At 45.6% G+C, this 27,649-nt stretch overlaps 1 protein-coding gene across 7 annotated transcripts in view; it reads right to left on the minus strand.

Annotated features, from left to right (window-relative positions):
• The window catches only part of Rap1gap2 (RAP1 GTPase activating protein 2), a 211,779-nt gene that overhangs the window by 41,793 nt on the left and 142,337 nt on the right, over positions 1–27,649 (minus strand). For 6 of the 7 annotated variants that reach the window (XM_031350657.1, XM_031350660.1, XM_031350655.1 and 3 more), the window contains 8 exons: positions 20,271–20,306; positions 16,703–16,747; positions 15,831–15,863; positions 15,271–15,483; positions 14,056–14,159; positions 4,097–4,175; positions 3,306–3,359; positions 558–641 (listed from right to left, as the gene is read on the minus strand). In XM_031350657.1, the coding sequence (XP_031206517.1) occupies positions 558–641; positions 3,306–3,359; positions 4,097–4,175; positions 14,056–14,159; positions 15,271–15,483; positions 15,831–15,863; positions 16,703–16,747; positions 20,271–20,306 (648 nt within the window). The remainder of the gene's footprint in view (positions 1–557; positions 642–3,305; positions 3,360–4,096; positions 4,176–14,055; positions 14,160–15,270; positions 15,484–15,830; positions 15,864–16,702; positions 16,748–20,270; positions 20,307–27,649) is intronic. The other variant, XM_031350656.1, reaches the window with a different exon arrangement.

Consider the following 27,649-nt stretch of genomic DNA (forward strand, 5'->3'; position numbering starts at 1 on the left):
TCTCAATGAAGGTGGGAAACAGAGTGGATAATGAAGGATGTATAACAAGAAACCCGAAGGAAGGCCTGACTGGGAGGTAAGGGAACCAGCCGAATCCCAGGAGAGCAGTGGGGGACAGAAACAAAGAAAAACAAAATAGAATGACATAGGTATGAAGATACCAAGATTAGTTTAGCCTGCTAAGCTAAAATAAAAATACATTAAGTGTTTCCATTGAAAAGGGAGAGATGGGGCTAGAGAGGTGACTCTTAGGTTGCTGCACTTGCAGAGGACCTGAATTTAGTTCCCAGCACACACATCTGATGGTTCACATCTGTGATAACTCCAGTTCCCGAGAATCTAACTCCCTCTTCTGGACCCCATGGGTGCATGCACTCACATGTGCACATACCCATACAAACACACACACACATACATACTCTGAATTAAAAATAAAGCATACCTAAAAAAGAAAAGAAAAAAAGAATCTATCTCAGGACTCCTGCACTTGGGGTGGGGAAGTAACGCAGAGTCCTAAACAAGAAGCTTCGATGACCAATGTGAACGATGGTACTTACCTGCCTGGCTTTCTGATAAATGACCCCAAACTTGAAAGTGTTGTTGACATCATGCTCATCATAAGACACAATCATCTGAGATGCCTAAAAAAAAAATGGAAAGGACAAAAAGACCAAGATTGATGTCAATAGGAGGCAAGGGAAGCCAGAAAAGGCATGCCCACTTCAGCAGAGTGGGCCCAGACAAGGGACAGCCACACACACAGAGGAGGAGAAGCAAAGAGCCCATCTGCGTCAGGATGCGGCTCCAAGACCCTATCTAGCTCCCAACACCTCGGCTTCCTCAGCAGTAGCCAACCTTCCATTCATATCCCGTCCAGATGTGCCAGCCACAGCTGAGACATAAGGAATTCACTTTACCCCACAGTTCTATTTATGCTGTATAATAATAATAATAATAATAATAATAATAATAATAATAATAATAAAAGCTAAATCCCCACACAAACAGCCAGTGAGGATGGCTCTGCTCTAATTCAAACTCTTTTCAGAAATGTAAGTTGGAGCAAGTCACGGTTCCTATCCAGGAGTCAGCCCATAAAATTAATGCACTCTGAGAAGACGTTAAAAGGGAAAGAAGAGGGAGGGGGAAAGACAGGGATGGAGGGAGGGAAAGAGAGACAGAGACAGAGACAGAGAGGGGGAGAGAAGGGGAGAGAGAGGGAAAGAGAGAGAGAGAACGTGCCTGGTCACAGGATCTAGGTACACTTCCATTTGCCCTTACAATACTGGTCCCTGAGGTCAGAAAACACTGAACCCACTGCTTGGGACTATGTAGAACTCAGTGAGCAGCCAGCCTCTCTATGCTTCAGCTCCTTCCTCTGTCAAAGGCAGATGTGGACTTTCAGAAATGTAAGGAGACCAGGCACAAATACAGTGGTGAACACCCAGCAGCAGTCACTGTCTTACCATCTATGATGGAAATACGAGATCTGAAGCCATTTAAGAGAAGAAGGCTGCCTGAGTGCAACGGGGAACCTCTACAACACAAAGGCTAGAGGAAGGAACCTGGCTTGGCTTGGCTGGAATATGTGGCCAGGGACAGGCTGCCATTACGCTTTACCTCTGTAAAGGCCTCGGTTGTCTGAGGAAAGGGGTGCTCCTCAGCTCTCCTCCCAGTGCTGTCTGGGTGAGTCAGAGGGAACAGCGGGGCTGGAGAGATGGCTCAGTGGTTAAGAGCACTGACTACTCTTCCAGAGGTCCTGAGTTCAATTCCCAGCAACCACATGGTGGCTCACAACCATCTGTAACCAATGCTTTCTTCTGGTGTGTCTGAAGACAATGACAGTATACTCATATACATGAAATAAATAAATAAATCTTAAAAAAAAAAAAAAAGAGGGAAATATCTACCCTACAGGGAAAAAGTGGGCCATGGAGACTTTCCAAGGAACACTGTAAACTCTGCACATGTGAACACATACACACACACAAACACACACACACACACACACACACACACACACACACACACACACATGATTCACATTACAGCCGGACATCAGACAGACAGCATGAAGTACAGCTGCTCTTCCATTCCTAGGCCTCCTGGAGCCTCCTGATGGATATGATTGTGACAAGGACCACCAAACCTGAGTTTGATGGAGCTTTGCTGGTTGGTAAACTAATTCAGCTTTGATTATGAAAGTAGGTCAGCCTGAACGACAGAAATCATTCTCTGGAGTGCAGCACCTTGCTGGTGTCTACAAGATGCTGAAATGACTGCAAAGAGGCATCTGAGAGAAATGTTCTGTGTAGCTATGGACTCCACCACCAGCCTGTCCCCTACAGACACACAGATGATTCTAAGAGCGTGGTGCCCGGTCGTTGCAACCTTCAAGGGTGTTCTGAATGATGAAGGAGGGTGAAGGTTTTGCTTCCCAACCGGAAATTTCATCTCCACACTTCCTGATTGTCAGAGTTGAGACTTGGAAGATGGACAGACCTGATCCCAGCAAGCTGCAGCTGCAGCAGTGTTGGACACAGCGGAAGCCATAGTGGAAGCGCATCTCCGCTTCCATTTTCTCCCTGTGCCTCTGCTAGCTTATGAAGTACCAGTCAGTACTCAAGGTCTTTTCCTATGGGCAATTTCAAGCAATTCTCCACTGCGGGTGATTTAAGCACTGTCATGCTGTAATTGCTGTGGACTGCATTTGTTGGTTTTGTTTTGTTATTATTGCTTCTCCCTGTGCTCATCCCTATACTAGAACTGGGGTCACGATCAGGCCAGTCGTAGGAGGGACAATATCAGAGAACAGCCAGGTTATTAACTAAGGCCAGTAAGTCTTAGGGGAGCCGGGAGCTGTAGTAACATGGGCAATGGGGGTCCAAGGTTTGGCCTCTAACTTCCTAATGTGTTTCTTTCTGAGTTCTGTACCCCATACCTCCACCATGTCAGGATGACTGGCTCCCCAGGAATAGACAGAATGTACCCAAGCCCAACACTGGCCTCAGAGAAGTACATCTGGTGAGAGGCAGAAACTTCAAAGTTGCTACCCTCCTCCAACAACCTTCACAGCAGGCCAGGGACCTACTCAGTAGAGCTGGAAGCCCAGAAATGGCTGGGTATGGCTCCCATGTACCAGTTTGTGGATGGATAAGTAAGAAACGAGGAAGACATAGAAGACTATCATAGAGATCCCACATGACCCCTCCTCAATACAAGGAACTCCCCTCCCATGGAGTCCCAGATCCATGCCAAGCTAAAGAGCTGTGGACAACTGCCCCACAGGCACACAAGCTACTCACCTTGGGGTACAAGACAGGGTTGAATTTCAGCCCCACTGCATCATCACAGAAAGCCTGAGCAGGTAGAGAAACACACGGGTCAAGAACCACGTCTATAAAGCGCACAGGTTCCTGTGCCCAGAGAAAACATCCCGGGAGGGCAAAGCACACAGGGTTCAAATTCTGTTGCTCGTTAATGTGGACCCAGGGCAGTCTACTGACCTTTCTAGGGTCTCATGATGAAGTAAAGGGCACAAAATGAAGTCTAAGAAACATTTCTATTCTGACCAGAAGGCAATACCAAAAAGCCGTCACCCTGCCCCCCAACAAAAGGCACAGCTCCGAAGGCATTCCTATTCTGAGTGGGGGCTAGCCAGCCTCCCTTCTGACTCTACTGTGCTGACTCCATTCCAAGTCCCCAGTAACTCATGCAATGGTATGAGCCTCTGCCCCATGGCAGTCCCTTACTCATGGCAGGGCTGGGTCTGGATCACCCTCAGCCCAGCCCAGCCCCTACTCCAGAGTGAAGGCTCCCTTAGCCACCACCCACCTCCTTTGGAGCACTAGCTATGGCCCGCCCTGCCTTCCTACTTCTCCTGTTTCCTGGGTGGAGAAGGCTGTTCCCCAGGCAGCTTCGGGTACAAGGATGAGCTGGAGACAGGTAGGGAAGATGGAGGCAGCTGCTAAGAGCCGCCTCACTCCATCTAGACAAAGAACAAAGTAGCCTTCCCAAAGCAGAGCCTGCACTCCCTCCCCAGGGCTAGCCCTGAGCTGATAGAGAAAGCCACCTTCCCTCAAATTTTGGCTTTTACCTTAGCAATCTGAGGGACACTGGGCAACTTGCTCAATCCAGCCAAGGGGATTCTCTCGTGCACCGTCTTCAGTTTGGACCTGTGTATAGATAAAGGTAAGAAGAGGACATCCATGAAAGAGTTGGTGGATGAAGTGGCTGAGGGACCAGAGAGGGTTCCTTGCTTCCATGTCCCTGGGAACAGATCTGCCTCTCCAGCCGGGAGTCCCAGTTCTGGAAAACAGACACCACACTAAAGATGGGAAAATGGCCTCCTTCTTGTGTGCACCAGGGGGTTGTAGACACTTAAAGATCACACAGAGGAAACAGCTAACGCAATTAGCCACTTGGAAGACCACCATTATTTTTGGGTTTATGAGGGGTTTTTTCGTTTTGTTTTATTTTGTTTTGTTTAATTCTCCCAGCGAACTGGGCTCAGTTTCTAGATATATTTAGATTTTGACATGCAAATGAACCTGTATGAAAGATAATCTAATATTTGAAAATCTGGATTTACTCAAAATATAAATGGGATGGAATGTGCTTTAGAATGGGATTCAACATAAGACTCTAAATTTAGCCTGTTCCCTGATTCATTTAGCACATTATCAAAGTGCTGAATTTCACGGAACACTTTTTACATCTGCTTAGATCATCATATGATTTTTTAATCCGTTAACCTTGTGGGCTGCAACTCCGTTAAGCCATCTTTTTGTACCATGGGTGAAACTCCACGTATTTTTTATGTATAATTTTTAATATTCTCCTGAATTTAATTGGTTGTTCATTTAGATCATCACATCTATGCTCCAAAACAATGCTGGCCTTCTCCCTCGGCCTTCTTCCTCCTCCTTCTCCTCCTCTTCTTCCTCCTCCTCCTCCTCCTCCTCCTTCTTCCTCCTTCCCCTTCCTCCTTCCTCCCCCTTCCTCTTCCTCCTCCTCCTTTCCCTTCTTCTTCATGAACCTCCCTTGCCAGGTTTCCATAACAAGGCACTACAAACAAAATAACAGGATAGCTTCCTGTCTTTTAAATGGTATGTGTGATGCATGAATTAGATTCTTTCCTTATTCCGTTCGCTAAAGGTGTGCTGCACTGTTTGTGTGAACTCTCTCTGACAGCTATCCGTTATAAGAGGCCCCTTTACAGAGGTAAACATAGAGATTTCCACTCTTTATTGAATCAATTTGGATAATTTAAGTTTTTCCATCCAAGTGCTCATGACATGCATTGATATGAAGTTGTTTTATGATCTCGGGCCTTATTGTCAGCAGCTGCATCCCTCCCACATATTGAGGACCTTGTCTACTCATGGACAGTTTTCCGATTCATTCCACAGTGCTGTGAGGCTGGACTCCAAGCTCTTACACGTGTTAGTCAGCACTCTGGCAGCTGGGCTGTACCTGTCACCCACCTGCCGTCTGTTCTTTACCTGCTTCAGCCTTACCACCTTACCACGTATGCTTTCCGCTCCGGGGCTTGTCCTCATCTTTCTCACCCCCTTCTTTCTCTTCTCTGCCGTTATTTTTTTTGCTGGCTTACCAACCTGCATGTATATTCAGTCTTTCTTCTTTCTCACAAACACATCTGCAGCTCTGCATCCTTGTGTAAGCCCACATCAGCTGCATCCCACACATGTTGATAGGTAGTATTTTTATTGCCATCTTGTTCCAAATATTTTGTCAGTTCTTTTGTGATTTCCTTCTCAGCCCACAAGTTACTTAAAGGGACTTTTTTAAAAAAAAATCCAAATACGAGATTATTTTCCCCTCTAGTGTTTTATTGTTGGTTTATAAATTAATTGTCAGATTTGGAGAGCATAATCTATATGGTATTATTTTAAATTTGCAAACTATACACAGGTCTTTTTATTCTCCTTTCTTACAGTCCATGTGGGCTCTAACAAGATATATATTTTTTCCTTTTGTTGAAAACAAAACTACAAAATTGAATCTATTTATTGTGTTCAAATCTTTTATAGGCCTTGCAATTTTATTCTGTTTTAGCCATTATTTTCTGAGAGATTTTTATCAGAATTTTCTACTAAACTGAGACTTTTTTCTATCCCTCCCTAAACATCTTTCAGTTCTTGCTTTGGAGCTTTTGTTGTTTTGTTTTCTTGCAAGGGGCTTTACACATGCTAAGCAAGGCTTCTATCATGAAGCTGAGTCTGTCTTCAGCCCAGGTTCCTGCTTTTTAAACCTAAGGCTACCTTACCAAGTTATATCCACAACCATTAGTCCTCAGGGGCCTGTACTGTTCATAGAATGGATATTTGGCCTGTCTTTATGTCTGTGCATCAAATGCATGCAGTGCCCACAGAGTCCAGAAGGAGATGCCAAATTCCCTTGAACTTGAGTTACAGAAGATTGTGACCTGCCATGTAGATGCTGGGAATCGAACCTGGGTCCTCTTAACCACTGAGCCATCTCTCCAGCCTCCTGTCCTCTCTTCCCTGCCCACCCCCAGACAGAGTTTCTCTGAATAGCCCTGGCTGTCCTGGAACTCACTCTGTAGACCAGGCTGGAGAAATCCACCTGCCTCTACCTCCTAAGTGCTGGGATTAAAGGCGTGTGCCACCACTGCCCAGCCCTCCTGCCTCTTAACTATAAGGTAGACTAAGACCTATGACAGAGCCCAGAAAACAGCATCTTCCCGTACTCTATCCTGAAGAAATTGAAAACAAAGTGAAGCAGGAAGATTAGGCAGTGAGGAGATGAAATCATCCCTCTGATGCTGACAAAGACCTAGTGAGAACACAGAGTTTGGTGTGGCCATGAAACAGACTTAGCCAAGTCTCAGAAATTGCCAGTATCACAGGCACTGTGAGGCAGGGGCAAAGACCCCTCCTGTGGAAAGGCTCAGGAGAAAACTCCATGAGGAAAGGGGAGAAGGAACATAGCCGCACATCAAGTTCTAGCTCCAGAACCAAGCTATCTGAAACAGGCGAGAGAGCCAGGAAAACCAGGACTGCAGCACAGCAGTGCTCCTACCACACAGTGCAAAACACTGGGAGTGGGGAAGAAACATTCCCAGGTGACAAAGGCAAGCTTCTCTATGCCTGGTACTTTTTAAGTAGACTCTATACTGCCTTGTTTTAATATTGCCATGCTAGCTTTCTTAGCTATTATTTCCCTAGTGTGTCTTTAGCCATTCCCTTACTCTAAACCTTTCCAAGTCATTATTTCCTCAATGTCTCTTACAACAAAATAGAGCTATGTTCTTAATCCAATCTGATTTTTTAATATTTTAGTGGCTAGCTTAATCTCTTTATATTTATGGTAACCGCTAACATGTTGGGAATCACTTTGAGTCTGTCCTTTTATATTTTCTGTGGGTTATTTTCTTGTTTCTCCTCTCTAGGATTCCCCTGAATGAATGAGGTCCTGGTGTTCCTGAGTTTGTTTGCTTGACTTGGTTTTACTATTCTTTGTATCCCTCAGTATCTTGCATCTCCCAGTACTCATATGTGTGAACTTCCCCTTCACCCACAGCCTCTGGAACCCTGTTGTATGCATGCTTCATCCACTGGCTTCTTCCCTCCTGTCAGCTTTGCTACTTTTGCTATAAATAAATATAAATTCAGCCTTCCTTTTAAACTTGCCAAATGTCACTGCTTTGTGCCAGTCAGCAATTAAACTTGTCAATACTATTTACCTATTTCTGGTTACTTTCTTAATTGCACCTCTACTCTCGGGTTCCCTTTTCTCCTGGCTAAAGTGTATCCTTCAGTAATTCTTCCAGGGAGACTCTGAAAGGCACACTGCTCGAATTATTTTTAATGTTTGAAAAACAGTTTTATGTTATCTTTAATGATAAATGATAACGTGGGTTAAAGAAGTTCTTGTTTACTGTTACAACACTTTAAAGATAGTATCCGAGTATCCAACAACTTTGTGGCCGAGGGGAAATCTGTTCTCTGCCTACATGTCAGCACCTCAGCATCACCTTAGTCTAAGCTTTGATTTCTGCTGTTTCATTTAAACATGTCTACCAGTATTGTTGCATTTTGAAAACATGATCAGAAATACATTGGTGAGCTTTCTCCAGCTCTCACATAGTCACAGCACTGACTTCTGGTAATTATTCACAACTGTGTCTACTCTTCCCCCCAGGAACTCCCAAGACAAATGCAGAGAGCTCCCAGTCTGATGTCCAGTCTTATCTTCTTTTGTTACACTTAATCTCTTTATCTGCACTGTATCCTGGTTGGATTCAGTGGGACTAACTCCCAGCTCACTCTTTGAACAGATTAGATTTTATCCTGTGCCTTACGTTTATGTCAACAACTGCTTTTCGCTCTGATAATTCTAATTGTTCTTTAGATACACTCTGACTCAATTCTCTGAGCAGCAGTTTATGGCCCAGTTGAAAGACACTCTTCATTCTTTGCCTTCTTTTAAGGTCTGAAATGTGTTTAAGTCATTCTCAAAGCACACCATTATTTGCATTTCAGCAGCAGCAAATCCCTTTCCCATTTGTTGACATTTTAGCTGTCTCTTAATATCAGTTTTCCCACGGGTTTGGAACTATCCACCCACTTTTCTCTATTCTCAGTACAAGCCACCCTGGTTTGGTTCCCACCATAGCTGCTGGTCTGTACAGCTCTGGAGGAGGCCACTCACATTGTACAATGGTAGTCTGGATCATAACCTGCACTTATCCAGCTCCACTCAACTCAGCAGCCTCCTGACCCACCTCCCTGCTGGGGTCTTTCCTCTGTTCCTGACCATTCTCCTCATCCTAGCCAGTTCGTTCATTCTACATACCTGATCATAATATACTCATTCATTCTACATGCCTGATCATGATATACTCATTCATTCTACATGCCTGATCATGATATACTCATTCATTCTACATGCCTGATCATGACATAGTCTCTTCTATAGAGTACTTTGGAGATTAAGAAAACAAACAAGCTTCCAAAATTTACACATAACCTAGCTTTCCTCTCTAGGACAATCTTTTGATCCTACACCCACTCTGACACACATCTCACGGGCTTTGAGTCATTATCAGTAGCTATCTTTTATGCCACCCCAAGTAACCTATAAAGATCCTAGTCCACAGGAGGGAGATGAGTAGCACTAGAGGAATAAGAATATTCAAAGCAGGCGCTGAAAGTGAAGGTCAGTGGCCAAGTGCTTGCCTAGCACGCACAGGCCATGGGGTTGATCCCCAGCACTCTGGCACATACCAAGTGCTGACTAAACAAACATTGAATGAATAATGCTATAACTATATAGCATGTAGCACAATAACTATTCTTTACATTGCTAAGTAATTCTTTCTTGACCATCATAAGTATTCTTAATTCTGCATGGATTTGAGGTTTTCTGACCAATACTTAGCTCAAAACATTCTCTTATATGCATAAACACTGGACCCTTTTTTTTTTTCATTTTTATAAGTTGCCTTTTTTTGTTTTTTTGGTTTTTTTGGTTTTTTTTTGTTTTGTTTTGTTTTGTTTTGTTTTGAGACCGGGTTTCTCTGTATAGCCCTGGCTGTCCTGGAACTCACTCTGTAGACCAGGCTGGCCTCGAACTCAGAAATCTGCCTGCCTCTGCCACCTAAGCGCTAGGATTAAAGGCATGCGCCACCACTGCCCAGCTAAATTTCCCTTTCATTTGCCTTGTATATTTAAGGATCTTCTGAGCATTAACAAGTTAGCTGAGAAACCTTCCATATTTTTCTATTTTCTTGAACAGTTCAAACAACACAAATCTGATCCTTTGAGGTTTAAAATACCTACCTGTAAACTCTTCTAGAGCCAGAAACATTTGGAGAGAGAGATCGCTGAGAACTTTCCTAACTTATGCCACAGTTGTTGATGCACTTTTTGCAGCAAAAGTTGTTTGGACTTTTAATCTCACAATCTTGAGTTAAACTCAGTGATGTGCTCTTCCCTAGAAGGGCATCTGTTTCTAATGGAATTTTCAGTTTAATGGCATATGCCACACACAACATTAATTATTACTTAATCTCCATATCTATAACTATTATTTTAGAGATTCACTAATTGTTATTTTATGTGTATGAGGTTTGTCTGCATGTATTTATGGACACCACATGTGGCCTATAGAGGCCAACATTAGATCCCATGAGGCTGGAGGTATAGATGGTTGCAAGCTGCCACGTGGGTGCTGGAAACCGCAAGCCTTCTGGAAGACTTGAAGAGCAGCCAGCTCTTCTTTACCATTAAGCCACCTCTCTGGCCCCAACTATGTATCTTTTAGGCCTCATTTTATCTACTTTTATATAATATATTATATAAATATATATCCACATAATTTACACTGAAATATTTTTAATGTTTTTCTCTCTACATATATGTTTTGTGTATTTTATCTAACTGGAGGATGAGATACAGTCCTATGTATCCCAGGCTGGTCTCCAACTCCACTCACTCTAGGCAAGAGGAAGCTTGAACTCCTGGTTTTCCTGACTTTATCTCCCAAATGCTGGGATAACAACTATGCACTGCCATACCTGGCTTCTTTGTCTCTATATTTGTCTAGATATCATCTATCTTGTTCTGCTTTCTCTGGTAGAAGCTGCAATTTGATAACCAAGACTTATGTTCTTTCCATTCTAATTATTTTTTCCACATTAATCTTTGTTCATCCCTTCCTCTTGCTTTCTTTGGGTAACAGTGTTGATAATAATGAGGCCAGCTATCATTATCATTATAATATGTGGGGCCCAGACTCACTAGGGCACATAAGTACTCAATTATTTTAATAATTTCCTCACGCATGAGGGGACTGAAACACCAAGAAGTCACTAATAACAACTATCTGGTCACTTGTAATTATCATTTTTCATTCAGCAATAAGCTAGTAAAGCAATATATTTTCTTCTAACTATGGCTTTGAAAACAACTTATATTACAATATTATAAATGGTATTTCTTTTTTTTTTTATGTGTCTGGGTGCTTTGCTTGTGTGTATGACTGTATACCATATGAATGCCTGGTACCTTGGAGGTCAAAAGAATATGTTAGAAGCCCTAGAACTAAAGTTATAGGCAATTGAGAGCCAGCCACCATGTGGGTACTGGGAATTGAACCTGGGTCCTCTTGAAGAACAGCCAGTGCTCTTAACCTCTAAGCTATCTCAACCATTAAATATCATTACTTTATAGATATCCCATTACTTTGTGGCTCTGACTTCCTCTCTGGCCTAAAAGGTACTTAGAAATTTATTGAGATTATTCCTAAATGGGTAAGTGAATTTCCAAAGGCAGTATTTTGTTATGAATTTCTAGTTTTATTGTCAAAATCTAAGTGAACGTGTGCAGCAGACAGCTTACATTTTGAAACCCATTTAGACTTACTCCAGGGTTCAAAAGCTGCTCAATATACTTGTCAGAACTACTTACAAGACTTTTAGAATAGAAATGTCAAGCTACAATCTATTTTAAAAATGAACAAGCCTTATGAACAGAACTCACAGCAAATACATACAGGTGGTCCTTCAATACAAGAAGAGATGCCTGCGATGGGTGGGTATCCCCACAATATGCAGAGGGTGTCAGCATGCTTGTCTCATGTTTTAGGCTGGAGAGCTGGTTGCTAAAAATTCCAGACACCAAATGAAATAATCCAGAGGTCTACCCTGGGACAGTCATCCCTGCCTAAGTCCTTCTCTGTCCGGTGAAGCTGCTAAGCCACGCAGCCAATTTTTCCTGCCTAGCTTCCAACTGGCCTGGCAATTAGTCCAGGTCCATGCTGCGACTGTCCAGCTTCCTGGCTGGTGTGAAGCTTCTCATTGCCTTTCTACCCGCTGGCTTTCTGTGGGAGAGCCACATTTGTGTTTCCTGGGTTCCTGGGGTTACTGGTTTCAAATGCTATAGGCTTAAAACAAAAATAATTCTACGGAGAAAGATATCTGGCTATTCATCCCTAAAGAGCACTAGATTCTTCTAGAATCTCCTATTGAGACTCACTATGTTGCCCAGGCCAGCCTCAAACTCTTGGCCTCTGAAGTGCTATGATTATAGGCATAAGCCACCAGAGCCCAACTCAGAGTCTCTAATTACATCTGTCCCATTCCTTTGCTCTCTGAGAAAGGAGAATCAAGCTTCAATTCTATCTCGCCCACATTTTGGTCCTAACTGTCCTGTAGGATAAACCTACATGTGTGTGTGTGTCAAAGTGCGTGCTATGCACCCAACACCTTTCTCTAGCTTTTGTCCCTAGTAAATATTTCATCTGAGATAAATGGGATAAAACACTAAAAAACAGAGCTTTGGCAAGCTAAGCAAGGTAGTTCACACCTTTAATCTCAACACTCAGGAGCCTGAGGCAGGAGGATTGTGAGTTGGAAGCTAGTCTTGACTATACACAGTGAGCTCCAGACCAGGCTGGGCTACAGACCCTGCTTAAAAAAAAAAAAAAAAGTCAGGAAAGAAAGAAAAATTAAAAGGTCCTTATGATCAGTTGTCACCTCAGAAACCCCATGTAAGCTTGATCTGGTTTTTAGCAGAAGCTCATCTAAATGGAGATCCTATTTAGAGACCAGGATCCAGGAACTACCCACTCATGAAACTGTTTAACTGACTCTTCCATGCCTTGCAAATCTGTTGTCTACCCAGGTCAACACTTGCATAGTCAATGGCTTCCTTTCCAAATAAGTAAATACGGTCCTGCTTGGCACAGAACAGGCTTCAGCTGGCCAACCCTAGGAGCTCATTCCCCAGCATCACCGAGATGCAAACCGAAGCTAGGCATATGCTAACAACTTCCTCAAATACCGCCTCCCAAAGCAGGGTTATATATTTCCTTGTATGTTCCCATATTGAGAGCTTAAATTTTGGTAAAAAAAAAAAAAAATGTTAGTCCTGGGGCTGAGGAGGTGGCTCAGTCTGTAAAGTACTTGCCACTCAAGCAATTTGGAGCTGACTTCAGATTCCCAGCACCTGAGTGAAAACCTCGGCACGGTGGTGCATGCCTGTAATCCTGGTGCCAGGGAGGCTGATGCAGGAGGATCCCTGTGGCTTACACGTCAGCTAGACCTGATGAATTGGTAAGCTCCAGATTCAGTGAGGCCCTGTCTCCAAAACAAAGCTGTCAAGAAATACAGGAAGACACCCATCATCAACCACTGGCTCCACGTATGCATGTGCATACACATGTGTACACGTGTGCACGCACATGTGTACACCTGTACACAAAACAGGTAAGCAGAAAAGAAGGCTGTTATTCCTGTCTTCAAATCCCTCCAAGTGTAATCCCTCCAAGTGTTTCCAGTTACACTCAACACAGTTCTTCCCGACTTCACCACAGGGACAGAGATAAACACACAGAGTCATTCGGGCTCCTACAGCCTCCTATGCAAATGACTAGAATAACACTTATGACATATATTAAAATTCTGTGTCTCTCTTGTGAGACTGTAAGTCTCTGGGGAACAGGAACCAAGACTCAGTCATGGCTGTCCCTCATCACAGTTTCTGGTTCAAAGGAACTTAACAAACTGTATTAGTTGAACCAAATGGAAAACTGGTTCTAGTTCTCTCACTTGAGATTCAGAGGGAAGGACCCTGGCTTCAGTATTCCTGCTATGGACAGCACTCCAGCACAAGGACCAGGGTGTACACAACCATCCCTAGGTGGCTAGCAGGGGTAACCATCTGACCAACTCTCTCCCAGAACACAAGGCCGTGACCCACCCTAATGAGCCACACCGAGCTAGCCCTATTCTGTCCTTCATCTCCTCAGAGTCACAGCTCCTCCTAAGAAAGACAGGAAAGTTCCAGAAGTTCTGGCCTAGGTGACCCTGAGGCTCACACAGGAACACATCCAGCAATCTCCTGCTGCCTGACAACACCATATACAGCTCCCAGGATTCCAGCCGCTCTACCCCTCCTGTACAACCAGATCAGACTGGTCAGTCTGGTATTTCTGCCCCCTCCCCACCTTCCTTAATGCCAGCTCTGCCTGAGAGAGGCGTGGTCTTTGCTAGTGTTGCAGCCCTACCTGAGGATGATCCGAAGGTACTCAATGCCCTCAGCTTCCTCGCATTTGATGGACAGGATCAAATTCCCCAGGCTGCTGCCAGTACAGTAAAAGTTTAGATGATCCTAGAAACAGAAATTGGATGTGAGCCTCCAGACATGGCCCCCATATCACTTCTTTCTCACCAGAAGGGAGAAGTCCCACAGAAAGGAGGAGGAGAGGGATGCTATTGCCGCAGCAGTGGTGACAAAGGTGATGATGACAATGACAATGATAATGATGATAAGGATAACATTAATAGGTGCCATCCGCCAGGTCCTCAGGATGCGCCAGGCACCATCTCATGACCCTTAGTACCCATTATCCTCTTTAATCCTGACCACAGCTTTGTGTAGGAAATGATGTTACCATTCCCATTGCAACCACACACACAGCCAGTTGCTGACAGAGCCAGGCTCTACCCTCTGGCTGGACTCTCGACTTCTCTTCACCACCTAATGCTGAGTTCACTTTCTCACTCAGAGGGCAACCCTAACCAAATCGAAACTATGGAAGAAATTGAGGAGGAACCCAAGCAGAATGACAGTCCCTCTTCACAAGGGGGGGCTCTCACTGGCTTCCTGGAGCCCACCTCCCAGGCCCCCCACGTTCACAATGAGGTCACAGGAGCTGCACTTAAACTGCACTCCTTCGTGTTCAGCGAGGCTTGGCTATGACCTCTTTCCTCTGAGACTGCAAAGCTATCTTAGGCTGGAGATAGGCAGAAGCTTCCCTTGGGACGGTGGGGAATATATATCAAGTCTGACCGACAGACAAGAGTGTATTTGAGAAAATGTAACTTTGTCGTTGTTAAACCATCAGTCTCATGGGACACCATCCAATCTGAGTACTCAGGAGACCACCCTGAAAGAAAGCCTGAGAGATGGGCGCTGTGCAAATATAAACAGAGCTAGCCAAGCAAGGAGGGCACAGTTTGCCTTGAGCAGTTAAAACTCTGCCCCATCCTCCTGCACCCCCAACACTACCCATGCCATCGCCCCATAAAGCACTTGCTGGAGGCAGTCTCCAAAAGGGCCCCTCACAGGGACTCTCCCATTCCTAAGACCCTAAGTAACACAGGTAGGTACACGGTGAGTAGGACAGAACTTGGAAAGAGAAGACAGAGGAGCCCTGGGACAGAGATCCATGTCCCCCTCCCCAAGGCAGAGCCCGCTCTGGAAGGGTCCCCGGGCTCACCTTGCCTAGGAAGTGCCTGCGGTAGGCCCTGGCTTCACCCCTGCACTCAAGCTTGTAGCCAAATGTGTTGGGGCTCAGGCTGTCTTCCTCCTCTTCCTCATAAACGCTGCTGCCCAGTGACGTTGGAGTGCCCACGTTCTCTGGGTCCTCGATCCAGTAGCCTCCAAACTGAGGCAGGATGACCAGAGGGTAAGGCCCTCCCTTCTCCACCACCTGGGGACAGAGGGAAGTGCGTGCCCTGAAGCATACCCTGGACTGTCGTGGAGAGGAACCCCACCCAACTCTGAACTGTTCCAAAGAGGGAGAGGCCTTCTATCTCAGGTCAACATGATGCCCCCACAGGATCTGTAGCTTCGTTGGGACTCTGGGTTTTACAAGGGCACCCCCAAGTTAAACCTCAGAAAAGCTTTGGTCACAAGGCAAAGACAGGAAGGGCATTAGGTCCTCAAATCTTGGGCCCAAGATCTTCTCCCATGTGGGGCTGGGAAAGCCATGCTCTCCTAAGGAAGGGAACCCCAGAGCAGAGAAGAGAACCTGTAGTAGAGTCAGGGAGCTCCTACCTCTTCAATGCTGGGGTATGGAATGTAGTCATCCTGCAAGACAAAGCCCAAAGCAGCGCCATTAGTTCCACAAGTGGCCATAACAGGCTAACTACTGTCTGCATGTTCCTCACCCAGGTCTAGTGCAGGGATGTGTTAGGGGGACCTAGTAAGATGCATCAGGATCTCAAGGGAAGCAGAGTCAGAGAACCTTCTGGCTGCAACTTTAAGGACTTAGCATCCCATGCCCATTGAACTATAAACCTGAATGCAAACCCAGCCAACAGAAGACATTAGCACACGAAAGAGATGCCCTGGTCACCCCCCAAGACACCAGCTTGTCTTTCTATGGGGCTAAGACAGAAAGACAGCTGGGCAAGTTGGCACACAATCTAAGCACTCTGGGGGTAAATCAAGAGATTGAGGTCATCCTTAACTACCCAACAAGTTTAAGGCCAACTGGGATTTAAAAAAAAAAAATCCTAGTCTCTCTCTCTGTCCCTCCCCGCATCCTCATCAAGTTGACTAGGCCTTAAACACAGAACCTGAAGCAAAGACCTGGTGGCCCATCAGAGTCCAGAGCCTGACAACTCTCAACACTGTGTAGGTGCACAGAAAGAACGGGAAGGATTGGCATCCAGGCCTCCCATCCTTCGGTCTCACTTGAGGTCTCCACTAGCCTGACAGGAAGCAGCCTTAAGACATTGAGCCAGGGTCCCTCTGCCGCCCACCAGACAGGAGTCTAACAAGAGTTCAGTTGTTAACTGGCTCCTGGTACAAAAGCAGAATTGGTGTGTATACAAGGACAGTCCAACAGGCTCCCTGATCCTCCTGCCCTCTTCCTACACTGGCCCTTCTCAGGGTCCACATGGCCACTCAACTGCCTATCCCACCTTGTTCTTCTGAGGTCCTGGCCTTTGCTCTTCAAGCTTGATTCCCTGCGGAAACAAGGAAGAGAGGATCCATGTAAACATAGGTCACTGCTCATGGGTAGGAGCGTCTGAGCACTTAGCCAGCTGGTGGGTGGGTACTGGAGCCTCTCACCTCCCACACTTAGCAGTTGTCAGTCCCAACGCCAACCCCAGATAAGGGTGTGGGGTAGCCAATTAAGAGTACAAATGGACTTAAGCCAGGTCATCTGGGTTCAAATCCCAACATTGCCACTTCCTAGGCTGGTGACCTGGAACAAGCTAGGTGAGCGTGACTCCTGTTGTCAGTTGTAAAGTAGAAAAGGTGACGGTTCCTTCCATCACAGCTCAGGTTAAAGGCTGGTGATGGGTTATTCATTTCAAACACCAATGGTGTACCCTGAATGCTGTGTGTAGAATTAGTACAAATGGATAGTATTATCGTCTCTGTGCCTAAACACCTTCCTGAAAGCCATGGGGCAGCTAATGGGAAAGATGAACGCCCACACCTGCAAATGTCAGAGCCAGCATATCCGTCTTCCTACCTTCTAGCTCCACCTTTTTCATTGAAGGGAGAATGCTTGAGTGACGGGCAGGAACTACGATCCTTCAGGTCCTCATTCTGTTTGCTATTTGTAACCCAGGGAGTCTCCCTAGCTACATATGTAGAATGAGGATTAGACCTCAACCCACCACGTGCACCTTCCAGATTCAAGGACCAGGGTTGGATTAAAGGGCTTTGCCTACAGTTGCTAAGAATTCACTTCCGGGAGTAGCCCCCCTGTCCAGCAACCCTGGTTGGGTTCTGACTTAACTAGACTGTGCAAGAGGGAAGGAAGGAAACACACACCCTTCCTAAGACTGAAAGCATCGGGTGACAGTATGAGCCGGAGGGCATCTGGGAGTCGCATCTGAAGCTGGGTCTATCATACACACCCTGTTCCCTGGACAGCAGGGCTCCTGCTAACTGGGTGAAATCTGAAACAGCTTCTCTGGACTGCTGGACTGAGTCATGCCCCCAGCATTGTTCAGAAGGGCGTGGGAAGGCCCCTCCCACTGACAGGTGCTTCTCACACCCGAAGGAAGCTGCCTGGGTGGCCCTGCAGACCCTGTCCAGGTTGGCACACTGGGAGGGTTGGGGAGTGATGTCAGACTTTGTTTTGTTTGTCTTGCGTTAGTCATCCCTGTATGGGAACAGTCCCCAGGGCAGGAGTGCAACCCTCCCCCAGCCTCACTGACACACACCCTCACCCCCACCCCCACCAGGGAGCCCCATCCTCAGCTAGGCCCTCCCTCCTCCAAGCATTACCCTCTGCAGGAGGTACTGTCTTTATGTTCCCTTCTCCCTGTCTCCGAGAAGAAATGGAAGTTCAGAGAGGGAGATGGCTTGACCAAGGGCACTCGGCCAGAGGACTTCAAGTTCAGATCTGTATCTGGGCTGGGAGACTCTAAAAGGTATATGTCCCCAAAGTATGCCTGGCTTTAAATTCCTACACTTGGGCTGGGATCGGGGATCTTGGAGCCCAGTTCTGGTGCTTTAGAACTAGCAACGACGATACTATAGCTCAGAACTATAACCACATAACTGCTCCAAGACTCAGTTTCCACAATGGCAAAATAAAGAGAGATGAAACCCACGCCTGAGGACGGAGTCCAGCCCCATTGTGCAGCATTCTTTCTCTGCTCCCTATATGTAGGCTCCAACCAGGTAACTGCTGGAAACTGAATCCACTAGCACCAGTGCCCGGGGCACACATGAGTGAATCTTACACACTACACTTTTGCTCCCCACCATTTCTAATGAGGTTCATCAGGATAGCCACGATGGGAATCACTGTCTCTGACATGACAAGAGACTGAAAACAAGCCCCTGCTCCCAGGATAGCTGGGAGGGCAAACCCAGACAAGCAAAACCGTCCAAGAGTCGGTCCACAGGGCTGGGCTCTGTGCAAGGAAGCAGGGACTTGGGCTGCAGGTGAGGGCGCATGGGATGAGGAGCAATCACAGGGAAGGCAGAGGGAGCCACCAGTCTCTCCCAGTGAACTGAGATCTCATTGGCTAGAGGGGAAGTTCCCCAGCTTTGCTCTGCTGTTGAGTACTTAATGATACCCTGGCTCCCACTACTCTGTGGTGCGCATGGCTTGTTTCCGCAGCTAGATTACGAGCTCCCCTAAATGCGAATAAAATGAGTTTGCAGTCCACAAACTGCTGGGCGCAGAGGAGAACTAAACAGTTTATTCGTGGTAATGGCACAACCACTAACAATTACTCCCCCTTAACGCTCCCTTCCCTTCCCTTCCCTTCCCTTCCCTTCCCTTCCCTTCATTCCCTTCCCTCTCCTCAGGAAAACCTGGCAGTGAATTACAGGAGCACCCTGGACCCTTTCTCTGCCCCGCCTCCCAAAGCTTGCAGCCCCTGATTTCAAACCTTCCTCCTGTAATAAGAATACAAAGAAGAAACTAAACCAGACTCTTCCTCCTCTGGAGCAGAAACAAGCATCAGACTTCCCAGTGCTCTTGCTGGGTGTTGTCCCTGTGACATGGGGCTGGGAGGGCAGTGGGATATGTAGCTCTGAAGGCCTCATAAGGACAAACAGCCCCTGTCAACCTACGATTCCCAAAGAAGCGCTTGGAGTATGTATGCCATTATCGACTGCTCCGTCACAATTCTGTGACTAAGCCCAGACCTCAGTTGACCCTGGCGTGGACAACAGAACGGCTCCTACCTGTGAACCCTGGTCCAGGGTGGGAGACACTGGCTCCATGGGTACATGGATAGGAACAACCCTGGGCACTCAGTTCTCTATGTTCAGTGGCATAGTGCCTGCACAGAGCATGCTCACATCCTGCTGTGTCCTTCCAGCCATCTCTAGGTGACTTACAATCCCTAACATGAGAAATAGTGTTGCTGCCTCGTCCAGGGAAGAATGGCAAAGACGATGTCTTATAGATGCTTGGTACAGCTGTTAAATCCCCTCAGTGATTATATCCCACACTTGTCTTAACCCACAGACCTGGATCTATAGGTACAGACTGATTACAAAAGGGCCCTGATATCCACTCCAAACATTACCTTTCATGGGGTGCCCCCCAAGCATTTACATATAGGATCTTATTTCTTCTCCAACACTGTGTCAATGGGTATTTTTACTCTTATTTGGGTTTTGGTGACTTGGAAATGGCAAGCAGGTTGTACTAGTTAAGTGGCAAGTGTAGGATTTGAACTCAGACCTGCATCTCACTTGTGGCTCTGTCTCCCTGACTCCACATAACTCTCCCCTAGATGGGGCTTGTTTTTTCAACTCCTTCCAGAATCAACAGCTCTACTGAACCTTTCCCATATCCCAAGGGCTAATGGTATACTGAGCTAGCCCTCCATGTCCCAAGGTAGGAGTCTACCCATACATATTCAGTACCACTCACTCATCAGTGAAGTGGCCTAAGTCGTTGGGGCTGAGGGTCCCTTCCCTCTGAGCCACCTCCTGGTATTGAGACCCACAACCCTGCAGCCTCCACACCTGAGGGTGGGCTGCTGCACCGTTTAGGGTACTCACCTGCATTTTCTCCAGCATCTCGAAGAACTCCGCAGACTGAAAGATATAAAGGAGGTAGAGGTTCAGTAGGAAGGGCTGTTGAGAATGTCTCCCTTTCATGAACCCTCTGGAAACTGAGCCTCAGCCTTCCTTCCCCAGGGACAAGATTCATTTGAGTCAAGAGAGATGATAATGTGATGGATTTTTTTGCCTTTGCAGCCCTGCAGAGCCAGAGCACTCTAGTCAATCAAAGAAGTCAAGCAGGCCCAAGCTGATGATCAGACCTACAGAGTGCAGTCCCTCGCAGGAGGTTAGATGGCTCCCAAGTCCCCCCAAAATGCCTGGGCAGACCCACACACCAGCAGCATCGGTGTCTGGGATGTTTCCAGCCAACAGCGGTGCTGACATGACCCACACTCATAGTTGTCTGCCATTTGTGACACCACAGCCCTTTCTGTCTCCATTACAATCTCAGGACCTTGCAGAAAGAGACAGCCAGCAAACACACAGCTGCTCCAGACTGGGCTTGATGTGGCCCTATGTCCCCAGCCTGTGAGGCACAGCTTTGAGACCTATAGCAAGTTGGTGGGGCAAGGCTTCAAACGTCCTGGGCCTCCAGGTCCAAGGGTGAAGTCTTTTTCAATGCTCCAACAGCACCTGTCCAGACCTTGAACCTACTTTGGTATCACCTGTGTAAGGTTCAAGGTGGGGGAAAAGGGATCAAAGAAGCTGGCAAGACTGCTAAGGACATAAAGACTCCCTCATGAGTCCCCCAATACCTAAGTCACCAGCCCAACACCACTGCCCACCTCTGAGCCCTGGCATCTGTAAGTCAGTGCATGCCTAGAGCAGACACACCCCTCATGAGAAAGGTCCACAGTGATGAAGGAGAACAGAACCCATCACCCAACACTCTCCAAGCTCTGTAGACATCGGTGAGCTGGAGCAGACTGTGGCCCTACTGCCCTTAGAATCCTTCAGAAGGGAACCACCAATGGGAAGGACTTATAGGAAGTCACCCAGAGAGACTCATTCCTACTTCAGGTACCAATCATCTGGCGTCTGCTTTATAAGACCTTTATAGTCTTATAAAGCAGGTCAGCTAAAGAAGCAGAAAGCCTGCAACCTATAGCAATCTAGGACGTACCGACTGAAACCAGACACAGGTACAGGAGGAGGCCTGAGGCATCCACACCCAGCACCATGGCCACAGGAGCCACCACACATCCAGACTCCAAACCTGGCCTTTTCACGCACTTTAAGTACATGCCACACAGCGCTCTTTCCACCTCAGTCTCCAGGGCACTGGGACTGCCAGACACAGAGCTTACACAGATCGATAAAGACAGGGACAGGAAGACAGAAAGAGCCATCGCTACACCCCTAGCAATCTATAATCTAACACATGTACACTATGTCCAGCTATCACCGCACGGATTATAACACTAAAAAACAAAACAGCTTCAATGCTGATCTATAAAAATGTCTCAACTAAGCTACATCCATAGAATGAGAATGCAAATACTGTATACAATTGCACGGCATAAAATTTAATGACTTACATGAAATGGGAAAATTCACAGGAAACCACAAACTACAAAAACTGATTCAGAAAGAAACAGAAAGTCTAAAAAAGAAAATCAAAACAAATAATGATTTAAAAATTACCCACAAAGAAAGCCCCGGGGCCAGATGGCTTCAACTGTACATTCTACCAAATATTTAAATAAGAACGAATACTAATCTTCATGATCACTGTGAAAACACAGCCCACAGACTAAGACTGTGTTTGCAAGCCATGTATCTGATAAGAGACTGTATATAGACTATGTAGAGAATGCTAACAGCCCAATAATAAAAAAGACAAATAGTTCCATTTAAAAATAGCAAACGTGGGGCTGGGAAGATGGCTCAGGAGGTGAAGGGCTGGCTGTACACATGTGAGGACCAGACTTTGGAGCCCCAGAACCTACCTGGAAGCCCAGTGGAGTAGAGACCTATCAGTAATCCTGGGGCACAAGACCCAGAGACAGAGAATCCAGAGCCAGATAGACTAATTAAATTGGTGAGTTCAGTGGGAGACCCTTCTTCAATATATAAAGTGGGGAGCAATTAATGAAGACTCCGGATATCAGCCCTGGGCCTCCATTTTCCCTTGTACAAGCATGTGAACATGAACACACACCACATGCCTATATGCCAAAAAGCACAAATGTCTGTGTAGACACACCCCCACCATGAGACACAGATGGCGGTAAGTACAAGAGAAGACTCGTTGTGTCATTAACCATCAGGAAACAGAGTAAAACCACAATGGGACTCCACTCACATTGCTCAGATGGCCAAAACCAAAACATGAAAGAGGGGAAATCTGGGAGGACTCAGGGGGAGGAAGGCTGGTCAGGATCAAAAGACACTCTATGAAATTCTCAAAGAATTAATTATTTTTAAGAAGACAGAAGAGGAAGCAAGGACACGATGACATTGGGATGAATCCCGTGTTCTGCTGGTAGGATGTAAAACAGCTCACACATTGTGAAAAATAACTTTTAATTCCTTAAAAAAAAAAAAAAAAAAAAAAAAAAAAAAAAAAAAAAAAAAAAAAAAAAACTAAACATGAAACCAACTCATGCCTTTAATCCCAGCACTCAGGAGGCAGGGGCAGGAGGATAGCTGTTAGTGTAAGTTCAGTGGAGTCTAATGACAAGTCCAAGCCAGCCAGTACTATACAGTAAAAGCCCATCTCAAGAAAGAAAAATTACAAATTGTGCCTACAATTCATTCCTGGGTGCAGCAGAACTGTCAACTCTTAGCTTCGCTACTGTGGAGGTAAAATCCTTTGGTGATGTTCACTGAAGTACAGCCCTATTACAATGAACTCCAGTGTCTAAAGATTGTTCTTATTTTGGGTTTGTACCACAGTAAGAGCCAAAATTTTAAGCTCTACTAAAAACAAAACAAACAAAGAAACAAACAAAAAGACTTTACTTATGTTCATTTTAAAATAAAACTAATAGTGATATGCTATTTTAAAATATTATATAGTTAATATGTTTGGAGTTATTTAAAATTTTATTGAGAAAAACGTATGTACTTTCAGTATTGCTATATACAAGCATCTACATAAGACTGTTCAATTGATTTTTGTTTTATATCAAATAACTTTTATAATACTCATTTTTATTGTTATACTGTGTTATAAATTTTAAAGATTATGATAAAATAAAAACAAAAAGAAAGAAATAAAAATTCCTATATGAAAAACAGGAAAAAGGAAAAAAACATAAAAATAATAAAAAAGAAAAAAATTAAACATAGAGATGTTAGCTGACCTGGAAATTCTATTCCGATGTATACACCCTAAAGATCTGAAAACGGGTACTCAAATATTTGCACACAAGTGTTCACACCAGCATTTTTTCAAGACTTGCCAACAGGTTAAAAAAAAAACAAACCATCTACCTGGATAAATAAAATATGACCATAAAAAGGGAAGAAGTATTGATCTGCACTATCGCATATCTCAGCGGTCCTCAATCTTCCTGATACCGTGACCCTTTCATGCAGTTCCCCATGTCGTGGTGACCCCCCCCCGTCATAACACTATTTTGTTGCTTCTTCCTAACCGTTGTGACCCTTGCAATGGATGAGCCTTGAAAACTACCATAAGTACAAAAAGACAAACACAAAAGGCTCCATAGGAAGCAGCTCAGCCTATGAGCGTACGAAGTGTCCAGAACACAAGTGCATGCACACACAGAAAGTAGGTCAGTAGCTACTGAGGGAGGAAGGCTCAGGAGACTGGAGGGTGATGGGCAAAGACCATGTGCTTCTCTCAGAATGAATGGATAGCCATCCTCTCCTATCACTGCTGTGCAATGGCTGCACAACTCTGTGGACATACCCAAGGCATTAAGCTGTATCGCAACAGGGATATTTTTAAACCCTACACAACAATTCAAAAATAAAAACAGTTTATACTGTTCAGGGAAGACATTCTTCAGGTGCAGTAAGTTGTTGGGAAATGCAAGTCAGAGGACATCACGTTGAAAATGTTCTCACCTTAATATTTCAAAAAAAAGTGAAATATAATGCATGCATGGAAGACAACCTACCTCAAGTTATCGAAAGGTAATCATATCGGGAAGGGCAGATGGCAGTGTGCTCCCCTCTCACATTTGGGCTGCTTCACGCAGCAGATGCGCATCATATGTAGAAATCCTTTTTGTGACGAAAACAGAAAAATGCACAAAGGACATGGAGCATCCACTAAAGGAGAAACAGAACTGACCACAGAGCAGAGAGACGAACATCCGGTTCCCTAGTCAGTCACTAAGGGAACAGAACTATGGATAATAAGACACCATTCATCTATCGTGTTGACCAGTGTTGACAAGGATATGGGGTGATGGACACAGGATCCATAGGAATGTGTGTAACTGGGGTATTCTTTCTAAAGGACATTTTGGTGCTTGGTGTCCAAAATATGAAAAACATTCACAGTTTTTGGTCCAATAGAACTGCTCAGGGGAACTGACCCTAAAAGAACATGTGAGCAATTGCACATGACAGGCATGTACACAGGGGTGTTTACAGGTTAAATAAAAAAAAAGAAAGAAAGAAAAGAAAGATGGTAAGCCTGCCCAGACCAGAGTGGGGAGGAGCAAATGATGAGAAGGGCGTGCCCATATAGTAACAGCCCACAAGGGCTGGGCAAGGCGGGGCACTCAGGAGGTTGAAGCAGGAGGACCAGGAATTCAGTCATCCTCACCTACATAATGAGCATAAGTCTAGCCTGAGACACAGGAGATCCTGTCTCAAAAAAGAAAGAGTCCCACAAGAGGAAACTATGTGAATTCTGACCACACAGATTCACAGTGCAGGGCTAGCTGAGGGGAGAAACAAAGCAGAAAGGTGGTCCCCTGCCTTTCAGTTAAACATAAAACGTTATCTGAGCGTACACGGGCAGGTCTGAGGTCATGAGCGTGCATCCTCAGGATGAGATAAGGTATTTCTTCAGTGTTTTGTTCTTCGGAATTTTTACAAATTGCTTTTAATGTGTAATCCAAGTTTTAAAGATTTTGACGGGTATGTGGGGGCTCTGGCAGACCTTTTTTTTTTTTCCTTACTTCCCCTAAATCCTGCTTTAGGCCCATCCCACAGCTTCACATCAGGGAGCTGCTGGGACACACACAGGTCACACAGTCTTTGGCGCCTCCAGAAAGCCCTGGATTCAAGTCAACTTACCCTCAAGTACACACTTAGCTCTGTATGTCATTGGCTAAGATGCTTTCCTGAGTCACCCATAAACGCAGCTCAGTCCCAGCTGCTCGTCCAGCTGGGAACCAAAACCTCTTCAAGCAGCTCCCTCCTATGGATCACTGAACCCCAACTGATAAAACTCCTTCAAGATGTGAACAAGATGCTAGAAATACCAGGAAGGGTGCAACTTCCCAGGAACCTGATCTTAACTATGAGACAAAGCTATGCGGGGTTATGTTGCAGATGACCAGCCCACATTGCTCAGAGGAGATGTGAAGCACTTCTTACCAGGACTCCAAATATGCTTCTCTCCTGTGTAACAAATCACTCCAGAACCTAGTGGTTCTAAACCATTTATGCAGTGTGCATTCAGGAGTCAAAAAAGATAGTTACCCGATGGCCTCACTGGAGCTGGAACGCCCACATGGACATCAACAGAAGGACACACTTCATCCCAGGGGCCTCTCCACTAGCTGCGTGAGTGTCCTCAAAATGTGACAGCCATACATACAATAAGAGTAAGCGATCCAAGAGAGGGCGCACCCAGGAAAGGCTGTATCATCCTGCTCTATTCAATCTGAACTCATACACCATCATCCCCACATTATCTTATTATTGGAAGTAATAAATAGGAAACTCAGCCCACACTTGACCGGCAGGCAATTGGTTTCTACCTCTTGAATAGAGAACTACAAAAGAACATGTGGGTGTAAGCCAGGGAAGGTGGTGCAATCAGTTAAGTGCTTGCCCCACAAACAAGTGCACCTGAATTCAAATCCCAAGCATCCATGTAAAAAGTAAGGTGTTGCAGCAATGTGCCATAACCCTGGTACTGGGGAGATAGGGATGTGTGTCCCAGAGGCATGCTGGATGGCTAGCTAGCCAATCGAAGAGCTCCAGGTTCAGTGAAAGACCCCGTCTCAAAAACAACAAAAGAGAGAGAGAGAGAGAGAGAGAGAGAGAGAGAGAGAGAGAGAGAGAGAGAGAACAAGGTAGAGAAGCAACTGAAAAAGACACACCTGATGTAAAACTCTGGCCTAAACACACACACAGTTTTTAATTTCAATTCACACACATACACTGTGTGTGTGTGTGTGTGTGTGAATAGAAATTAAAACCAACACATCAGGAAAGGCGTCTGCTGTGCAGGGTCGAGGCCGACCTTACAAGATAAAGAGAAATGGCTTGATAGAGAGAACAAAGAGCCCATGGTACCCAGGCGTACCCAGGCAACATGCAGCAAAGGTGGGAAAGAAGAAATACAAGCATTTGAATAGCAGGGTGGACCAGCCCAGCTGGACTGGGACCTCTGAATCAACCATTTTAAGGTTGAATAGAAAGGACAACTGGGAGTTTTCGAACCCCAGAACTCAGGCTTCTTCTTCTTCAAGTCAAACAGTTGGTTGCAGCAGAAAGATAGGCAGCAGAGCTCAAGGTTGAGGATCAGCCATCCTGCTACTACCCAGCTATGTGGTAAAAGTGTACGCTACACTCTCAATTTCCTCCACTGAAAGCTGAATCAAATAATCCTTGGCCTCCAAGGGTCTTCCACAGATTAAGTAAAAATCACCCAGCTAGGGCCTGCTCCACAGCAAATGCTAAGCAGACAGCAGCCACAGGCAGACGGGGCAGAAAGCTGCCAGAACACCCCTTGCCTTGCTGAGAGATACTCTAGCGGCTTTAGAATACTCTGCTATTTGTGACTCCAGTAGCCTCCCTACAGATGGTGTTTCTGGATGACTATTGCAAGCGAGTGTCCCACGGCCCTGAGGTTGGCATGGAAGGTAAGAAGAGCCATGATTCATCCTCAGCTGTGAGTAACACACCAGGTGGAAGATTCCTCTGTGGACGATGCTGCAGATCAGAAACTAGCCAATGCAAGCTGGACTCTACTGGGCTGGCCCAACTTCCCGGTGACTCGCTGAACTTTCCAATAGGACGATTCCACCCTTGGCAAAGAGTAGGTCTCCCTTTCCACCCAGAAGCAAGGTGACTCAGGCCAGCCTAGAACTACACTGTGGCCATTTGGACCCACCCTCATCTCTCTGAGAATATGCCACCCAGCCAAGGGCATGCAATCCCATAAAGGCTCACCGACTCCCTAGCATTTTCCCATATATATATATATATATATATAT

Source organism: Mastomys coucha, unplaced genomic scaffold, assembly GCF_008632895.1.
Source record: "Mastomys coucha isolate ucsf_1 unplaced genomic scaffold, UCSF_Mcou_1 pScaffold5, whole genome shotgun sequence".
Lineage (NCBI taxonomy): Eukaryota > Metazoa > Chordata > Mammalia > Rodentia > Muridae > Mastomys > Mastomys coucha.